Consider the following 21445-nt stretch of genomic DNA (forward strand, 5'->3'; position numbering starts at 1 on the left):
CTTTAGATGAGGGGGTCTGGGAGGCCTTCTGAAGCTCCACAGGGTGAACAACGAAGTTAAGGAGGAACATGGCTTGTGAGGCACCGAAGGATCGGGGGTGTTTCAGACAAAGGAAACTGCAGGTGAAGAGGTCCTGAGGCAGGAAAGAGCTTGGAATATTCTCATAGGATTAGAAGACACGTGTAGCAAGGGGCAAGCTTCTTAAGACCGAGTTGGAATAGGAAGAAGAGACCAGATTTTGCAGAACCTTGTAAAATGAAAGAAAAAATTGAGGACAGTTAGGCAACTGTCATGATCATTTCTCCGTCCATCCATCCATCACTTTGATGGTTTGGAATAGAAAAGATTAGGATCCAGTGGTAGTGGGAGAGGTATAGAAGTGGAGCAGAAAGCTGGAGGACCGTTAGGAGACCATTGAGGTCATCCACACAAAAGATAAGGATGTCTTTGACTGTGGAGGGCAGATCAAGATGTGTTTTGGATATAGAACAGATGACACCGCTGGTGGATTTGATGTGCAGGGTGAGAGGCAGGGAGGGCTGAAGGCTGACTCCTAAATGCCTGGCTTCACCAACTAGATATGCAACATTTCCTGTGACGGGAAAGAAAAGGGTGTTTGCAACTTAAAAGATGGTATTGAAAACCCTGGGAATGAATGATTTCATCCAAGATAGAATATAAGAAAAAAGAAAACTATGGAACTCAACATTTAGAAGGCAGGGAGATGAGAAAGAGCGAGAAAAGGAGACTTGGCAGAACTACAGCAAATAAGAAGGAGGAAAAGAAAACAAAAGGAAAAGCTGAGAGAGATGAGGAAGGGATTGTTAACCTTCAAAAGCTTCCGAGAGTCCGTTAAGATGAGAAGAGAAAATTGACCTTAGAAACCGTCCAGATGGAGCTCACCTGAGACCTTGACAACAAGAATTTTAATGGAATGTTGAGGACAGAACAGAAGTTGGGGTGAGTTCTAAGTGGGAAATTAAGAAAAGGAAAGAGCATAAAAGAAACGTCACCTACTATGACAAACAGGATGATTTGTATCAAGTTATTTGGGAACTGGGGGATGTACAGAGAAAGGGACTTATATCTTCCTAAAGTATGTCAACACCATCCTGGCTTATTTTAAATTTATATGTAGCATTTCTTCAATTAACAACTTATCATAAAAATCATTATGACTTGATCACTTTTCTTCATTGATTCTCATCTTTTAAACATATAACCATTCTTTCTAACCACTTTCCTACCTTACAATAACATTCCAGAGAGCTCAGAGGGACATTTGAATGAGCACGTAAGCCAGTCACAGTTTCCACGGACTTCAGTGCTTTGAAAGACTCTCCAGCACATTGCAAAACAGACTGAGAGATAATGAGTGTTATAATGAGGAAGCGATAAACAGAAGTTAACATTCTGGTCCTTCCATTCATCACAGATTTCCCAATGCAGATACTTCTTTAAGATAAAGTAGATTTTGCGATGGGAGACCCATCATGAAAGTGAAGTCGGCCACTGTGTTGCATCATGGCTCATAAACTATCTCATGTTAGAATGATTTTAAGTAATTTTATTTGACACAAATTTATTGTAAATTTCCATCAGATTTTTCTCTCAAATAAGTAGCATATCGATGCTTTTTTTCTCCTTTAAAATATAATTGACAAGAAAAAGTTCATCTGCCTGACGCTGCTTTATGCTTGCAGAGCGTCTCGGTCCCACTGCTGTCAGCCTGGGATTGACTGGATCCCGTAATGTTATTCTTGCTGAGTTCTAGGGACAATCAGCAAACTATTTTGGCTATGAACCATCACCCCTTATACCACTGAGCACTTACTGAGCAACAGTGGAGAAAACACAGTGTTTGCAGGCAGAAGACCTGAGTGGGAATCCCAGCCCATGTGATAACTACCCAGGTGAAGTAGGCAAGTTATTTGAACTCCTCTGGTCCTCAGTTTTCTGTCCTCATTCATAAATGGGGATAATGCAGAGTACTTTCCTAACCATCCCACAGGGCAGTTAGCATGTTCAAACGTGAAAGCACTTTATAAAAGGTCTGAACACTTGGTCAGGATTGTGCGGTTATGAATAATGTGCACATTTTATCTCCCTGGGACTCTCAAAGTCCGCCACATGTTTTTCCGCTCTCTGATGTTTAAGTCTTCACTGCTGTATTCTCCAGCCCACCTCCTCTCCTTACCCCCAACTATCTTTCGGCTGTTTTGATTGAAATCTGCTTCACGTGTTCATTTCCTAGTCTAATCCTTCAAGGTTGCTAGTTCCGCTATACCCTTAGGTTAGCATGTGATTTTAATAAAGTGAATAGACGAGAGAGAGACTTATTGATGGGAGCACATCCGCTTTCTTTTCCGTGTTTCACATCCGCATAGGTGGCGTCTGCTCTCATAGGGAGAATCTATCTCTGCTGCTCCTCTGGGTTCCTATCTTTTGTTCTTGCTCCTGAAATCGGGAGCCTTCAGCAATATGCATCTATCCACATTTCCAGTTCTTCGGCAACACAGCTTTGCATTCAACGAAGAAGGTAGCACATGGCTGTTAGGACCTTTGCAACAGAGAAGCCCTCAACACTTGCAGTGGATGGGCCTCTTTGCTGGCTAACTGAACCTTTTTCATTAGGTTTCACTATTTAATTTTCAAATGGAACGCAAGGCGTGTGACTCATGTTCTGTTACTAATTGCTTAACACTGTTTCCATGCTTGGATTTTGCTGTATTAGGAAAGAATTTTGCTTAACGTATACTTACAGAAGTGTCCTGCTGAGTCACAGTGCCAAGAAGGCAAAGCGTCTGAGAGTAGAAGGGAAACCCTGACATTTGGTCTAACATCTCACAGCAAAGCGGGCTGCAGTGCGCTGGAGCCTGGCTCTTACACAGCACAGTCAGACAACAGCAGTGGCAGGGAGATGGCAAAGGAGTGCTGGGTTAAACAGCTTCCCACGCGCGTCTCTTCTTGCAGGATGTCACCAGGGCTGGCCTAGGGTATGCTGGCCACAGGGAGCAAAGTGAGCTCAGGCTGACTTTCCCTTGAATAAAGCAGCGCCCTTCTCAGCGCTCTCCACAACAGCACTGAAAGACGCGGTTCTCAGTCTTTAAGCAGCCCCACCAAAATCAAATGATTTCAGAACTTCTAAACTTTTGATTAAACAAAATCTCTCTTTGGGTATGTTGCTTTCTGTTTACTGCAACATGCTTTGTGGGGTTGGTTACCTAGGAAGGTTTCAGGTCTATAGTGACGATTTTAACTCTCACTGGAGAAATTTAGTCATATTTTCCAGTAAACTGCATTAGTTCCTTTCTTTCTCCCCTGATACTCAACAGTTACAAGAATCTCTCACCTGTCTTGGATATGATTCCCTCGTAGGTTATTGAACTTTATGCTATAGCTATTGGGATGGGAGAAGAGGAAAAAATAAAAGAGAAGAAGTTTGTCCAAAGGTTTATATATTTTCCCAACTTCCTGGATATTACATGTTGTTTAATATTTATTAATTCCCCCTGTATTTCATTCCCACGTCTTCAAAAAAAAAAAAAGAAAAGAAAAGAGAAAAAAAGCCTGTATGGAAACTTTTGATCTCCAACAATTTGGTGCACTCTTTCTATATTTATCAGCTATCTCCTTCTACAGCTAATCATTCTAAGAATCCAGTGACTGCTTAGAGCAGATGTTTAGAACACCTTCCCTGCACTAATATTATATAATCACATTAATTTCATTTTAATCATGTTTCCTGATTTTATCAAGGCATATTTATCTGTAACTAGGTTCGAGAACTGTTTAACTGAGTCAGAGGTATAGTGAGGTATTTACATCTATATCCATGTCCTGCTGAGGTGTAGACTGTTTGTTATTCATTTTACTAAATTAGAACAAATACTTCAGTTCCTAATGCCTAGCACTGAGAGGGACTTTCCTGTCCTGGAGGACTACCAAATACCAAGAAATTTATGGGTGAGACCTATATAGAACTTTGGAATATAGACAGAGGGTGGGATAGAATTTGGTAGAAATGAAGATTGCAGGGGCATGGTGCAAGGTCTTGAGAGCTAGATGATTTTCCCACACAGCTTTGAACCCTTTGTGTCTATAAAGTAGTTTTGCTGTAGTCCTAAAGTCTCCCACAAGATTGAATGTTTTGTGTGAATTTTCACTTAATTTTTTTTCCTTATTGAAAAAATTAGAGTTAAGAGGCCAAGAGAAATATGTTGTATATTTGTATTCTTCAATTTTAAAGGAAGTCCAAAGTGAAATGTGAGTGGAATAGTTTGAAATCATAAAAATGTTCACAGATTCTTATGTGCAGGAAATACTTATAACACAATGAAGCAGGATTATCTTATTGAAAGCAGTAATTCTTGTATTATTTGAATGACTGAACATAACTTTATTGTTTTTTCTTCTTTTTACAAAATATCTAACAGAGAAGAAAATCACGATATTCAGACCTCGACTTTGAGGTAAGTGTCTAAGGATTATTTTTTTAATTTTAATTGCTTGAATTCAAAGTTGGTGTATAATTACTTAAACATGTTACCCTGTGCATCTGTGTAGGAGTTCTACTTTTTTTTTAATTAAATGAGAAGTCAAACATTTTTAATTAAAATCCCTACTGTATAACTAGTTGTAGAAAAAATATTTAAGTTCTAACTGCTTTAAATGTATGCTAAGACTGAGATTTTCCAGACAAGTAAAGAATCAATTTCATAAATGCTAAGATAAGCAGGCAATTTATGTTGAGAGTTGAACTTGGTCAATTTTTTTACCTCCCTCAGTTTGTTGGGAGGTAGGAATTTCGGTTTCTTGATTTTTCATATTTAAAACAATCGTGTTTGTTTTACTTCAGTGAGGACGTGAAGAGAGCCGTGTGAGGGGCTTTGGCTGGGTAGCTAGGCTTCCTCAGGACTGACTTGCCTTGAGTCAGTGGTACCATAGGCTCCCTGTGGTACCTTCCAGACTCTTTTTTCCAATAGCAAGTGTTGGTTCAACGTGCTCCTGTGTTTGGTAAATGCTTTTTCACAGATATAAACAAGACGAAGATGTTCATTTTCCAATTTACATTGAATTTATAATGCTGCCGTAATACTGATGCTAGAAATTACTGAAATCATACTGTTTGAGCAGCTTGTGCTAAGCACAAAATTAATGATGTTGGAGCGTCACATAAAATGCACTTATGCATCTTGTTAATTGGATATGATTCATAGCCTGCTGACATAATTGGATATAATACATTATCAATTTCTCCAGCATATTTGTGCTGTTGTGATACTTACATAGAGCTTAACACTCTTAGCTGATATTCCTAAAATTACAGAAGCCTCCCAGAACATGGAAACTCATAATTCCATCATTTCATTTATGTAGATGAGTGTTGTAGCTCAGTAATGCACATCAGGTATCAAAAGGGAGACAATTGTTTTTATTTACTGCAATGGTGAGCAAGTCCTGATTTTACCTTGAATAGAGTCTAAGGAGAATTGGTCTTTTTTATGCATATTTCAGGAGTATTTGTACAAGATACAAAGTAATGATAATGAATCTGACCTCAATGATTACGTGGCACATTTTAGTACTGATGTGGCTCAACTGTAGTAACCTGGCACAGAGCCAATATTTCATTATATTCTAAATTGTTAAGATAAAAGTATCAAGACTATAAATTCAAAGAGAAAATAAGCAAAAGTCTTCACTTTTAGATTCTTTAGTGCCTTTTAATGGACAGATATTTGGGGGTTTTTTCTATTAATTCTTCAGGTAGCCAAAAAAGAGGATCATCCGGTGTGTGTGTGTGTGTGTGTGTGTGTGTGTGTGTGTGTGTGTGTGTGTGTGTGTCTATATATTCCTGAAAACAATCAGTTGTTGTAGTACAAAGGGATGGAGGTGGGAATTAACCCACTAGGCATCAGTGATAAAATATAGTAAAAATCTAGATCTAAAATTAAGCCTCAGGGCAACCAACTAAAGTTATGTAATTGCCAGCACTGAAAAGTAATCTAATCATACAGTGTCCTTTGGAGCATTAGAAAAATTGTTATTTTTCTTTTGTATTTGTATTTGTATTTTTCGCCATGGCAACTGGTAGCAGACTCCCTAAGCAGATCCTGCTTCCTGTGCTTAGGATTCCAACATACAACCAGGATATTATCGAAACATCTGCTGATAACGAAAGGAAGTGGCAACACTGCAACCTTGGATATTTTCTTGTGCTCTTTAATTGCTTTAGTTATTACGTGATTTCTATAGGTGTCAAATCTTGCCAGAAAAATTCTTTGAGGTATTACTTCTCTTTTAAGCAACCGTTTAGTAGTCCCCTTCGTCCCCTTTGTCTATGTGCAACTACGTTTATGTAGCAGATGTCTCATAGATTGTGTTCAGAAAAATTATGGCTGCATTGAAACGTTTAACACAATCTATCTATCCTTTATGGATGGTCCTTGAAGAAGAGTTCAAGTTGTCCTCTCCCCGTTTTAATTCAGGCTGGATAAATTAAGTATGTTTATGTCCATCTTTCTGATAACCCTCACCCAACCCCAGCAAGCTTTACCACACAATGGCCAACTCAGGCATTCTGTCACTGCCAGACAAACTTTGCCTCCTGGACTCCTGAAAGCATCTTCCTTTCACACACTCCCTAGAATCTACACATGATAACAATATTCTCTTAACTCACATATCCATAAAACCCTGTGGGTAAGTGTCATACATGGGAAAAGCACTTTCATGGAGCTGATCTCCAAGACAATATTGAGCAAAGAAAGCAAAAGGTTGACTGGTCATAAAATGGTGGAACATGGATTCTTACTTTCTGGAAAATACACAGAAAATACTGTAGTGATGACCCTATGTTCTGTGACCAAACCTTTTATTGGATTTGTATTCCCAACTCCAAGCAGAGACTTGGTATATCGTAAGCACCCAATAAGGCTTTGTTGAGTGAGTGATGAAAAATTGAATTTTTAATCTGGTTTGCTTTAATACAAAATGATCAAGCACTATATCTGAGTTGGGGCAGAGAGCAGTGTAGAAAATGGACCACTAGGGAGGTAACACCTCAAAGATAGCCACATAGGACTTCAAAGCTACCCACATCAAATATAACTCAAGGAGCTAGAAACGGCAGGTAGAAATTCCCAGAGGAGGAAAAAGCATAGAGGTTGGTTGAGTGTGGCATGTGCAAGAAACAAGAGGCAAGTCAAAATTCACCATAACATGGGGTCTGTGGAAGAAAAACACAGACAGAGGGGGTAATTTAGAAACCATAGAGTGAAGGGCTTGTGACCATGGAAACAATTACCTGATTTGTTACTAAAAGCTGCTAAGTCTTTTCTGTTGTATTTTGTTTTGTTTATTTTTAGTGAGGAATATTTTGAGGTCTAATCTGGGCTACGGAGAGATGAATATGGCAGTAATAGGAAGGAGAGATTATAGTATGGTGAACGAGGAAGTTGAAATATAAATTAGGAAGTGACTAGTCGAAGAAAGAAGAAATGAAGGTTCAGAGGTGGTAGGAAAGGAAATGGATAAAGGGACACTGCAGAGTCAAGATCAGATCCTTAACTGAGCATAGGGTCAAAGGGCAGGGGAGCAGAAGAAAGATAGCTCTATGGGTCTGAGCCTGGGTTCCTACTAGTACCACAAACAGATCCAGGGAAGCCAAGGAGACATCTAGCTAGGATGAGTTGCATTTTAATACTTTGGAGATTAAGGTGCCTAATATGATGTAAAATCAAAAATATTTGGCAGGTAGTTTAAGTTGTCTGTCTTGGATTGAGGACTAAGCTCAAGGAATTCTTAGGAATGTTATTACAAGCCTCCACTCTGAAACCGTAATAGACATTGTTATCCTTTCCAGTGTTAAAAATGCATGGAGAGAGTTATCTATTTTGTATCTTCTCTTTCAAAACCATGGGGATAAACCTTGTCACATTCTTCCATGGGAACCATGCAGCCTCTTAAACACACCTGATAATGTTCCTTTGACTTTTCTAGTGAGTCCTCCATTCCCAGTAAACCCATGCTTCTCACTCTGGGCAATGGTGGTGGGCAGCAGGCGCAAGACAGCACCGATCCAGGGTGATCACGAACTATCTTTGTGGGGACTTAATTTTATTGGAAGATTTGGGAGAACATAGTCAAGTAAGATAAAATATTATTTTATACTGATTTTATATCCTGTGAACACAGCTAAGCTATGACATAGAAGATAAAATTTAAATTAATTTCTAAATATCAATAGAAAGCATACAATTTCTTAGAAATGTCCTTTTCATAAAAGGCCCCTTCCTGCTTTGTCCACGACCCCCAGCAGTGGGTACATTTTGTTAGGCAATCTGCACATTTTGGGAGGAAAATTTTGAGCACTGCAAACTTGGCTATATCCATCTCTTGTAGCTTCCTAAATTTAAACTGTTGCAAAATTATTTATTTGTAGCCAAGTATACTCTTGAGTGACAGTGACTGTATATATATATATATATATATGTACACACACCTTATTCAGTCTTTTCAGACCTTTTGTCTGGTTTCTTTTAAGCCCTGAGTACATATTTATTCAAATAGAAACATGTTTGAAATGTAAATAGACACTGTAATGTCAGAGAGTTCAAATGGCTACAGGTTCTGTCTTATGGATACATTGGGACTCTGGCCAAAGAAAAGTACATAAATCATCCCCTTCCCACAATGTGGCTTTGATTTGATAGTCAACCTTAATTCCTGCAGTGTCTCTTGCTTCCTTGACATGGGTTTTCACATCACTGCAGACTAGTATTCAACAGCCCACTCTGGATTGAAGACTGTAAAGCAGTGAGACGAGGAGAGATAAACCTAGTTTTATATGAGTAAATATGGACATTGGCAGCATAGCTATATAAACGCCTAACACTGAAAAGGTAATTCCGGCCAAGTGGTTTCTAATTCCTAACAGCACATGATTTCCCAGCCCCATAATCTAAAGTTTATAGTCGGGAGATTCTCCAATTTTTTCTAGCAATTTCTTTCCATTTCTAAAAGTTTATATATAGTAAAGTCTATCTTATCTGTAATTCAGACTTAAAGAGATTCCAACTCTATGATTCAAGACTCTGAATTTGGAAGAGAAAACCTTCAGTTTGTTTCAAACCACCTGCAGGCCCTTTATAAGGCACTTGTACGGGAAATAAGGGAGCACAAGGGGACCAGAACAGGGAGGGAGGCTTTTTGTCTGGGGCCAATAAAATGAGTCTTCCCTCCAGTGGGGAGACCTCTTGAATAGAAGGAGAGGGGGCAAGATTGATGATGGCCTTCCAAGGCCTATGTATCTATGTATCTATGACATCTCATTCATTTAATTTATTCCATACCCATCTGTCGAGCACCTGCCAAACACTGTGCTAGGTGTCAGGGATGCAAAGTCACTGCCTACGAGGTGTTCAGAGACAAAATAAGGAGACCAGAATTGCAGTACTATGGGACCATTGCAGGGTGATCAATATCCACAGAGTTTATGGGCTCTCTACAGAAGGCCCCTCACCCACCCTGGACTGTTTCGTCTCCTTTTCCATCAGAAAAAATGAGATGGCATAATCACAGACTTGAATGGTCTGATAAAGGATGCTCCCTGAATCTGCGGGGTCCATCTAAGACAGCAAGCAACGTGCAGAGAGAATTCACTTGGATTCAGAATGGATTCCAACCTCCCACCACCTGTGTGAGCTGGGAGCTTTACCGGCCTCTCAAGCTAAGTCTCCTAATCAGTCAACTGAGATAGGGACCACCACCTCCCAGGGTTATTGTGAGGATTGGGAAAGATAATAATGGCTACTCTGGCTCTTACCTGTGTGCTCCAGTGATGTGATTTATAGCCCATTTTAAGTCTTCAAAACAATCTTACTAGGTTATTCTGACTACTGAAACTGTGGCTAAAGGGAGGTTGAGTTTTGGGCCTCTTACCACACAACTTGAAAGCCATGGAAGTAAGATCGAAATCCAAGTTTGTCCAGACCTAGAGCTGTTAGATTTGATACGTCCCAAGTATTTAATCAAGGAGATTGTCTGGGATGTAATAGGAGCTCAAGACATGAAGTTTATTCGCATCCTAATTTTTCTCAAGTATCTGAAATTTCATGAAAGTGCTTTACAGTGTATCACTTTTTCTCTAATTTCAACAATTAAAAGGCTGCCAAGACTGCCTCCCTTGAATTACAAAGATATAAAATAAAAGATAAGAGTCCTATGAAAAGAGCTATTCAGGAGACACTACTTTTGTGCAGTTAGGTGGCTGGTCTTCTTGGGATGGAGCTTCAATACAGCTTTGAAAAAGGCTGAGTGATAATAATCTGAGTGCAAGGGAGCATTGCCAAGCATTTATCTTTATTGCAAAAGATGCCTGTAATATTTGAAAGGTGTTATAACTGAAGGAACCTGAATTTTATATGTATTGCCAATTAGAATATATTTGCTTGCTTAAGTAGAAAATCCACGTGAGTTACAGTTTTGTCGCAGAAGTCAATTTCTTTGAGACACAGGATGTTTAGGTCACAAAAGAAAGAAAAAGGTAAACAGATAAACACTAAGGTCTGTAAAAATCCAAAAAGAGCCATCAAAATGAACCAGTAAGATTTATAAGCATGAAAACTTCTTATTAGGTGAGCAAGATGATCAAAGGCATGACTGCTTCAAATAAGTAATTATTTAGGCAAGTAAATAAATCAAGGGAAACCCTTATTATTTGTGACAACTAAAACTGCAGCTTAAGTTTTTATCCCAGAACATTACTGGGATAGAAACCATCCAATATTTACTGTGATGCTGGCTTTCTTGTCAATGGAACCTTCCCCACTAAGAAAAGCAGAAAGATGTACTTGAGTTTATGAACAAGACAGAATCATGCATGGAAGGTCAAACTGGGCCCATGACAGATATGTGAGCTGTCCCTTGGCAACCCTAATGTGACATTCCTCTCAGAACCAGCAGGCCATCATTGCTATGGTGCTTTCTGGCTGTGCTAAGATGGCAGTTTCAAATTAGAATGATTATCTGGCATGAGGATGTTTCTAGATAGGAAGGGCCCTGAATTTTAGCATCTAAATTTTTCATTTGTCTTTATATTCATTTCAGGGTCCTTGAGCTTTATTGTTCAGAGTAGCTTTCATGAACTTACAGAGAACACTGCAAACTGCTTGTTGGTTATATCATAGTGGTATCCACCATATACATTTCTGAGAATGTCTTAACAATCCAACTCCTCAAAATAAAATCCAGTTGGTTCAGAATCAGGCACTGCCCATTCAATCAGGATATGATTTAAAAACTCCTATCAGTTAATGTATCCTCATTTCCATGGGATATATTTGACACTTTGTTTGCTTCATTAAACATGCTTTACCCATCAGAGATATTTGGTTACAAGAGACAGAGAGTAACTTTGACTGACAGACAAAAGAGAACTTTGTTGGAAGGATATGGAAAAACTCACCTCTTGGCAGGGGACGGTAAAGACCTTGATGGACAGTTCCCCAGTGCAAAGTCGGGACCCTCTGATGAAATAAAAGAAAAGTGGAAGACGACACAGCAAACTCACCACAGGGCCACCTTAGAGCAGGCGTGCTATGCCAGTAGTATCAACCATCTTAGAAGAAAATAAGTCCATCTCTTTGGAAAGGAATGATCTCCTTGAGGAAAGGGGATTTGGGCATAAGATTAGAAATTGTACTAGGAATTCTCTGCATTTTATAAAATGGAAGAAAGAGAACAAACACGATGCAGGAATAACTGATTTGAGAATATGCAACTTAAAAATGAATATGTAAAGATTGGGGAACTGACCTCACTTGGATTTCTCTTAGCAAATTTCCCTGTCACTTACTGCTATAACAGCACCACTTGTTTTCCTTACCACAGTCTAATTTAACTTGCATTTGAGTTATTATGTGATTAACACCTAGGTCCTCCATTACACCTCAAACTATAAAAGGGCAGGGACTCTACCAGATTTTGCACGCCATTGTTACTCCCCCGTTTAGCTCAATATGTGATGTCATGAATACGTATTAACTGACAGAATGAAATATCGTTAGAGAAATGTCAGTACTATGACATCACTCCTACTGCACCCTAGCACAAAGTAACTGTGTGGTTAGACTCGTTATCATGAAAAACACTATTTGTAAGTTAGAGCCAGAGTCAATATTCGGATGACTATAGTTTTGTTTTGTTTTTTTTTTTAAAAGCATTTCTCCCCCTCCCCGCCCTAAGTTCCCTGAAAGTCATCAGACCCGCCCATCGCCACCCCGCTGTCAGAGTCTGGCTCCTGCCAAAAAAAAAAAAAAAAAAGCATTCCTTGTAACACAAATTCATATTTTAGTCAGTGTCTTAGGACCTGGTGCTGCTGGAGATATTTGCCTCCCTAAGGACAGAATGTACTGCATTGTTTGCCAGCTACTTGGTCCTCAATATCCTTCCATCGCGTTGCTTATGCAAATCTCCCTCTCATCAGTCCCCATCAGCTATCACTAGTCAAGTTACGTTTGCCTGGTGTTTCTCTGTAAACCCTGCAAATCTGTTTCTTGTACTCTCCCCAGAACTGCAGGGAAGTTAATCACTCTGTAGCCGGGTGCTGTGTTTCATGCTCCTGTCACCACTGATGGTGCCATGTTCCCACCCTCCCCACCTGATTCATCAACAGCGAACTCCTAGAGCTCAGAGGAGCCAGGGTGGAAATAATCCAGTAGAGCAAGACTTAAAATGGCAGAATTCTCTCTTATGAAAGTAGGCTAGTGAAAATAGAAGAATTAGCTAAACAAAGTATTGCCTAAACACAGATTCATTAAATACAGGAAATTAAAGTTGGCATAAGAGAGAAGAAGCCTTTTTAAAATATGTTAAAAATGCCATTTGCATTTTTCTTTTGCTGTTTTTGTTCTCAAGGAGATAGTGTTCTGCGCATATGTCTTTTGAGAAGAAAATTGGGCATTATAGATCTTCCTCCAAAGATATATTTCTTTTTTCAAAACAAATACTGACTTCTGAAAATATTTGTAATTAAAACAATAGACCAAATGTTCAAATCCTAGCTTAGGCATGAATATAGTATACCCATGCAATCCACAAGAGCAAATGGTGAGTTATGAATCACATGCTTAAAAAAACTATAAAATCTTACACAAACATGAAGGCATAATCTTGGAGAAGCACCAAAACATTGAAATTTTTAACTTTTAAAAATCACAGTAGAGGAAGGTATTTTGTCCTTTACACTTGTAAATACAGGGAATTTATTATCTAACTCTTCTTTGTTAGTGCTCTTTTAAATGCTCTGTAACAGAAAAAGATTCAGCTCATGATATTATACCTACCCCAAGGTCATTTTTTATTTCTGACTCTATTTGTTGAGTTATGATGAAGTTGGAAGAAGTATATCACCAGGGATGAAGAATATCAATATATTTGTATCTGTGGTTGTAGAAGCTCATCAACCACACAATTTATGCTCTGAATTCTAAGTGTTAAGATTCTGTACCATTTTGTAAACAAATATGTGAAACCTATGGGTCAGATTTTCCTTCTGCGAAGCTCGATCACTATTCACGGTGAAAGTGTAAGATTTTAGATCTCACATTATATTTCAGACACTTTAGTGCTTTGAGTCAGCCTTAAATGGCAGGGCCTGGGATTTTGCTTCCCCTTTAGTACAGCCAGCTAAGATTTTAGTGTTTATAGAAATCAAACATAAAAATGTAATATCTCCCATGACAAACACTGAGAGACTGTGGTGCTTTACAAGTCAAAAATTTTTAACTTTTTTTTTTATATTGTAACAATTTTTGTAAAACAGCTTTAACTTTGAATGATGAAAATCTTACACAGGAATGACTGCTATATTTTTAATGCACCCACAGGAGAAAACTGTTTTTTGGTAATCTTGTAAATGGAAGAAATAGCCAATTCTTCATGTTCCAGAAGTGCTGACCATAAGACAAGGATTTGGTGCAAACCATTTGCATTTGTGGCATCTCCTGGGACCTTCTAGTTCCTGCAAAACTTGATTTCCCTTATTAGCATAGCAAAATACTAAATCTCTTCTTTTAATGCATAAATCAGATTAGAAACGAGAGCCATCTTACTGTCTTTTGCAGAAGGTCATGCATACAAGGAAGAGGCATATGGAACTGTTTCAGGAACTCAATCAGAAATTTCAAACTTTGGACAGGTTTCGGGATATACCAAATACAAGCAGTCTGGTGAGTATGCTTTACTTCATCGGTGCCTGATGCCACAATAAAGATGCATCATGTCAGCTGTCACCCCTGCCTTCGGGAAGCTCCCAGTTGTCTTGGGAACACAAGAGTGGCAAACTGAAAACTAAGTAATAAGCCCCCGAAGGTGCTTTGAAATGTACTAAGAGGCAAATTGGGAATGACAGAGTCTTTAAGTTTTTTATTCATATTTCAAATGTTCTCAATTATAAGGTCTAATTGGAATTAGTTATATATCAAAAATGTGCTGGATTCACCTGGACCTTTTATCATCAGAGTTAAAAGTCAGTTAATTCAAATTTCCAAGTAGTTGACTAAATATTTTCATTTGAATGCCTGGCATTTTAAGGTCATTAAATGTAATATATATAGCCTATATAATATAGATAGATAATATATATTATAAATATATAATATATAAATAACATATCTCTCTCTCTCTCTCTCTCTCTCTCTATATATATATATATATATATATATAGAGAGAGAGAGAGAGAGAGAGAGAGAGGGAGAAAGAGAGAGAGAGAATTGCTACCTAAAACTAGAGTGGTGGGTTTTGTCTACCAGAGTTTCAGGATACACATCAGCACTGGGGGCTTTGATTGTTGATTGCAGCCATTCTCTTCACTCATTCCCACTACTATAATGCTAGCATAGGATGTAATCAAATAAAATGATGTTTTGCAGCTACTATGTGCATGGCACAATCAAAGCTCCAGAGAAAGCTATATCATTATTCGTGAGAGCACTGGAGCAGGCGTCCAGAAATCAGTATGATGCTTCGACAAGATATTTCAGTTTTATGATGGTGCAAAAGCAATATGCATTCAGTAGAAGTCGTACTTTGAATTTTGAATTTTGATCTTTTCCCAGGCTAGTGAGATGTGGTCCAGTACTCTCTCGTGATGCTGGACAGGGGCAGAGATCCACAACCCCCACTCAGCCCCGAGATCACGAGGGTGAACAACCGATACGCTGACAACCGTTCTGTACCCAGACAACCATTCTGTTTTTCACTTTCAGTGCAGTATTCCATAAATAATGTGAGATATTCAACACTTTATTATAAAACAGGCTTTGTGTTAGATGATTTTGTCCAACTATAGGCTGATGTAAGTGCCTGAGCACCTTTAAGGTGGGCTGGGCTAAGCTATGATGGTCAGTAGGTTAGGTGTATTGAATGCATTTCAACTTACGATATTTTCAACTTATGATGGGTTTAATGGGACGTAACCCCGTCATAAGTTGAGGAAGATCTGTAGAAGAAAACTCAAGCAAGAGCTATCTGCTTGAGCTTTCTAGCAGATAGTTAGCTTCTGCTAAGAACTCGAGAGCTCAAGAACGATCTTGAGCAAGTTACAAAGCTCAATTTCTGAACCTCAATTTTCTCCTTCTAATTTGGGCATAGAAAAACAGTCATTAGTAATACGCTTCCTTCGATCCTCGCACTTTCCAAAGCGGGTGGGACCCTGAGATGCTACAAGCTGAGACTCAGCTCTGAGAGCTGGAGCTGGGACAGCCGTCTGACTCCACGCTTCTCCTCTCCAAGCGTGGCACTCCTTCTTTGCCTCACACTTTTGCAGGCCCTGGCTGGACCTACTCCTCCCAACCTCTGGCGTTCTGAAATACATGTCACTCTAAGGTATTTTGGGTCACTTTCTAATGCTAGTGATTCTTTCATACGTGTATGGGTCTTAATCCTGGCTTCCTGATTAGTATCATTAGCTTATCAACAGCAAGAATTTATGTGTCTTTGTGTTTTTCTTGTATTCTTCTCAGTACTAAGTATGATGCTGGTCATGCACGGTAAGTTACCAGTAAACGACCGCTCTTGATTTCTTGCAGGTCTAATAGTTTAATCTGCATTTGTTAAATGAAGGTTATCAGAAATATATACACTTTAACTCTTCATTGGTCTCTAAAGAGTTTGTGTATATCAGTCTATTTTCCTCCATACAGCAGGAATCATATGTTATGTGGAATCATCAACACAACACTAAGCATAGAGAAAACACTTATATGTAGTGAGTGATTCTTTCTCATCTATGCCCCCCCCCACCCCAAATATTAGGCTGTCAATTTTTAGTTAGCAGGAAAATGAAAATTGCACCATTGAGATTAGACCTAAACTTAGTAGCTGCTCATTTTGAAATGTTGAAAGCTAACATTGAAATAAATTGAAGAAACTTCATTTTGTTTTTTGTTTTTTCTAAGAGAAGGTTATGTTTACCAATCCAGAAGCCTTAGGCAACAGATGCAGCTGGCTGACTGCTATAATATGACTATAATTTCCCCTTGTATGGTCTGGGTATTAAATCATTAATGGCACAAATATCTGTATCTCAGTTTCCTGACAACCAAAATAGTCTACTAATTACAGCACATCTCTGCAGCAGGCGCCTGCCTTTTCTAGAAAGGATTTATAAATATTTATCATTTGGGAGGTTAGGAGTGGGGAGGCTAGTTGTCATTGCTGCTTCAGTGTTGTCCTAAATACATGAGAACAGAGAAAAAAATCCGTATCCAGTTCTGATTAATAAGGAACGTGTGAGTGAGTTCACTATCCTTAATTCAGTCATATAATTCATAGTGGCACGTTGCTAATGGAACTGCATAATTGGGTGGAGAAAGACATTTTCAAAACACACACCTCAATAAAGTCTGTTTCATCTTTTTTTCCGGCTCCTAACTCACAGCACCTGCCTGGCACCTGCAAATGATGGTAATTATGTAGAATGTGGGGAATCAAAGGGAAACCAAAAGACCATTAAGTCCGTCTCCCTGCTCCAGCCCGGACAGCACCTGCATCCCTACAACGGGTAGACATTGTTAACAACCCCTCCCTGTGAGTGTCTCCATCAGGATCTCACCCCCGCAAGGAGCAGCTCCAAATTCTCCCTCTTTTAGAATGTAAAATAAACACATTCTCTTTCAATTTGTCCCCGCGATCGCGATCGGTAGACTGGAAGATGGAAGGAAAGAAAGAAGAGAGGGAGGGAAGAAAAGGTGAAGGGAAGGAGGGAAAGAGGAAAGGATGGAGGCGGGAGGGACTTACCAGTCTGCCCGACCCTCAACTCTGGCTGGACACTGAGGGAAACACGCAGGCAGCCCAGGCCATGTTTCCAGTGGCTCTGAATTCTCATATTCCATTAATGTTCTCTATTTATACAGCTTAAGACCACATTCGCATTTTTGGAAGCCTCACGCATGTTGGCTTATACTAAGTTTATAATTGATTAGGCCTTTATCACACATGCTTCAGTTTAAGTACATCGCCTCTGTTCTATACTTGAGCTCAAAAAGCAAACCAACCAACGTAAAACAGTTACATCAAGTCAGGAACTTGTACCAACTCTGATTGAATTTTATACCAGCATTTAGGCCTCCACTGAAAGCTTTCCTGGCCTGGGTGGCTCTCCCTGTGGAATTCAGTGACCCCCATGGGCTGTTCCAAGGTTGATCGTTCCTTGGACCGTTGAACAGTTTACACTTTCCACGTGAGAATCCATCCACCCCAAGCACAGAGGAAGATGGGTGGCCCGTGGGCACCAGCCCCCTCACTCCCTGGGGCTCCTGTTCCCACCCTGATTGCTGGGTGTGGTGGTTCTTCTCCACTCAACGGTGTCCACACACTTGGGAACAGTGGTCAGAACTACAGCTCAGCAGGGAGTACCATGGGATGCCAGAGGAGATGAACCACATTAACTAATCTATTACCCACTAATAGAAGCTCTTGGAAATTCGATCAGTCCCGTACTGGCAATAATACTCTTTGAAATTAGAATCTAGACATCCTGACAGAGTTTAAAATGGGCCTTTTTAATTCCTGTATCCATGGTGCTTGATCTTTAAAATATAAAAGGAAAATCACACTTGTTCCAAACATAATGAAACCTTTATTTTTAAAGCCAGTGAACTAACACTTTACATATCTTGAATCCTTTTAGGATTGAACTTATTCAACTTTCTGTCAAACCTAGGATTCCCAGAAAGCTCCTTGAGACAGCCTTCCTCCAAGATGGATAAATCCACCCCATGGCTTTCCATCGACGACTGATGGCTCAGATACCTGTAGTGCCACCTAAGGTCCAACCATTCTTCATTGCCTACAAAATAAATTCCAAATTGGGAAGTAGCCTGGCAGGCGAAGCCCCTTATGATCTGGCTTTCAATTCACCTTTGCCTGTTTTTTTCTGATATTCTTTTTCACTCCAGCTAAAATGAATTGGCACTGTTCTGAGATGTCCCATCTCCACGCTCTCTGGATTTGTACTTCTTGGTACACGTGCCTTTCCAGCCACCCGATCTCCAGCTACACATATGTCTTAATGACAAAGCTCATTCTTCTATGCCAGCCTTAATGTCGCTTTTCTCAGAAAGTTCTCTGTGCTCCACAAAGGGAAGCCATATTTCCACCCTCCGAACTCCCTCAGCACTTTTTCCGGATCGTAGATGTGGATATAACTGTATATTTTATACCTTCATTTAACTATAGACACCTTTATGATATGTATGATTACTATCTAGTGAGCATTTATTAAAATCAGGCATCATACTAAGCCCCTCCATGTTTTTTATCTTTGCAGCCTCACAAAGTAGGTAATGAGCTGCACCTTTGGCCAACTCCTTTGGCCCAAAAGACAAAGCATATCTCTCTTTTGCAAATAATAAAGTTGAGATTCAGAGAAATGGTATAAATTGTTCAAGGTCACATTCATATGGAATGGAGTAACTGGAATTTGGACCTGTGTGTATTGGGCTTTAAATCTATGCTCCCTGGTGGACCATGTGCTTTTCACCAACTGATTTATCACCTTACTCTCCCTAGCACCTAATATGATGCCAGCACAGAGCAGCTGATAAATAAACATGGGTTGAAGGGAAGCAAGGAAGGAGAGAGGGAAAGAAAAGAGGGAGAGAGAGAAAAGGGGAGAGTTACAAGACTATATAGTTCATGAGACTTTAAGGTATTAGACTAAATCAGAATTAATCCACTGTACCTATCCCCAAAGTTAACTTTTTATTAAATCTTTACCTATTAGCTATTTTTTTTCTTGTGTGTCATCATGACTAAGGCTAATAAGTGCTGAAAACATCTAATGTGTTGAGAATTTTAATAACGTAATTTCTAGTTATAAGTATTGCTGTAAGTCGCCTCTTTTGCCTATCCCAACCAGAGAATGATTTTTAATATACTGAATGGAATCCAAATAATTATTCAAGTACCTGTTTTATGTTCCCCCTGCTAATAGATTGTAGTCAGTTGAAGGCCAGAATTTGTGGGGGGATGAGGCGGGGAAGGGAGAGGGAGTAAAGGACACATTTAACAACCATAGTTGTTTTAGCTTAAGTTTTTTCTAAGGAGATTTCAGTCATGGTTTCCTTCTTGTTCTTTGATGTTATTCAGGTTAGTGTATCCTATTCAAAGCCCCTCATTTTACAGAAATCTTTAAATCACACTTCTTTAAAATAGAGAAATTTTACTGCTAACTTTCAGCAAATACCAGACTATAAAAACCACAAATGATGTCTGCTCATGCAGTCATCGAGCACCTATAACATGGAAGGTCTCGGTGGTGGCATAATTAGGCAGATCTTAAATCTTAGGTAATTAGAGGGTGTGGACTATGAAACTTAAGAAGAAATGACTTGTAGACATTTTTTTTAAATGCTTATATTGCTGGATATGTTTTCCGAAAAAGGTGTGCTCTTTGAAAGGATTTGTGCTAGTGTGCCACCCAAGTATATAGAAAATTGTGGGGAATATACATCAGATAAAAAAATAGATTACACAAGCAGCATTTTCATATTCTAAAAAGGATAATTTCTTGCAGAAAAACTAAACAAATACAGTGATCTAAAATTTCATTTTATGAAATATGGCTAGTTTGGTTTACAGTTTTTAATGTTACATAACATGCCCTATGACATAGCCTCAATTTTTTTTATCCCTCCAAGGATTCTGACAAAATACTTAAATTTTCTACATGTAATCTTAGCAGTAACTTAACGCTCCTTCCTACCTGAACATGTAGCCATCCTGACCCTTCACAAGATGCCGCAAAACAAAACATCATCTACCTTGCCTTCTATAATACTATTCACTTCCTTTGATTGCTGGAAAATTTTAGGGTAACTCAAAAAAGGTGTTCATCAATTTGTTCCATGAAAGAAAACTGAAATCAAAACCATTTCCTGCAGCTGGCCACAATTTCAAATCATCTCTGAATCACATAAACTGGATTAAGCTTAGGAACAGGCTCTCTTCCTGGAAATTTCAACAAGCAGCAATCCTAGTCATCACATAAATGACTCTCTTCCCCTCTCTTCTCGACAGGAAAACCCAGCACCAAACAAGAATCCATGGGACACTTTCAAAAACCCCAGTGAATACCAACATTACACCACAATCAATGTCTTAGATACAGAGGCAAAGGACACCTTGGAACTAAGGCCAGCAGAGTGGGAGAAATGTCTGAATTTGCCTCTGGATGTGCAGGAGGGGGACTTTCAAACAGAAGTTTAACAAAATCAAAATGGACTGAGGTGGAGACAAAATGTATTGCACTGACACTTAAGACTTGGGAAGCCTGACATTTCTATCCGGACAGTGTGACTCTCATGTCAGCACCTCCACATGCCAAATGTCAGTGGTGTTTGCTTTGGTAACTTCTCCCTAGTCAGGCGAGTGGAGAGAAGCCCAGGTGTACAGTCCTGACCACCCTGTGTTGTAAGTACCCGTGGAATGGATTTGTAGGGTAAACTTTATAGATAAACCTCAAGCAACGATTCATGTTGTAACCGCTTCATATGGTTTAGTTTTCAAAAAACTTCACCATGAAGCACAATGTATATATTTATGCAGTTTTTAAAGTTTATAACAGTCTGTTTGGCCATTACTACACTTTTTACTTTATAATATAAAAGCAAAGTTTTTGTCATTAAATGAATGTTTGTTGAGCTACATTCTTCATTGCTTTAAATGCAATAAAGTAATAATCTCACTTTTATATGAATAATATATTTCACATCTTTATTATTGCAGTTTTCTCTAGAAAGCTCTGAGTAGCTTTCTCTGCTGCAGCTGTGTATAAAATATTTAAAATGTTGTATGGTGTAAATAAACTTTTGTCTACATATCAGTTTTTTAGTGCATTTTATTTTGGATTTGTTGAACGGAAATTTACATATTTATA

At 39.0% G+C, this 21445-nt stretch overlaps 1 protein-coding gene across 1 annotated transcript in view; it reads left to right on the forward strand.

The window, feature by feature from the left end:
* The window catches only part of ADGRB3 (adhesion G protein-coupled receptor B3), a 784426-nt gene extending 763651 nt beyond the window's left edge, over positions 1-20775 (forward strand). Inside the window, exons 28-30 of the mRNA XM_068550879.1 lie at positions 4437-4472; positions 14130-14234; positions 20587-20775. Of these exons, the coding sequence (XP_068406980.1) occupies positions 4437-4472; positions 14130-14234; positions 20587-20775 (330 nt within the window). The remainder of the gene's footprint in view (positions 1-4436; positions 4473-14129; positions 14235-20586) is intronic.
* Positions 20776-21445: the final 670 nt, after the last annotated feature.

This window comes from Eschrichtius robustus, chromosome 9, assembly GCF_028021215.1.
Source record: "Eschrichtius robustus isolate mEscRob2 chromosome 9, mEscRob2.pri, whole genome shotgun sequence".
In the NCBI taxonomy this organism is placed as follows: Eukaryota; Metazoa; Chordata; class Mammalia; order Artiodactyla; family Eschrichtiidae; genus Eschrichtius; species Eschrichtius robustus.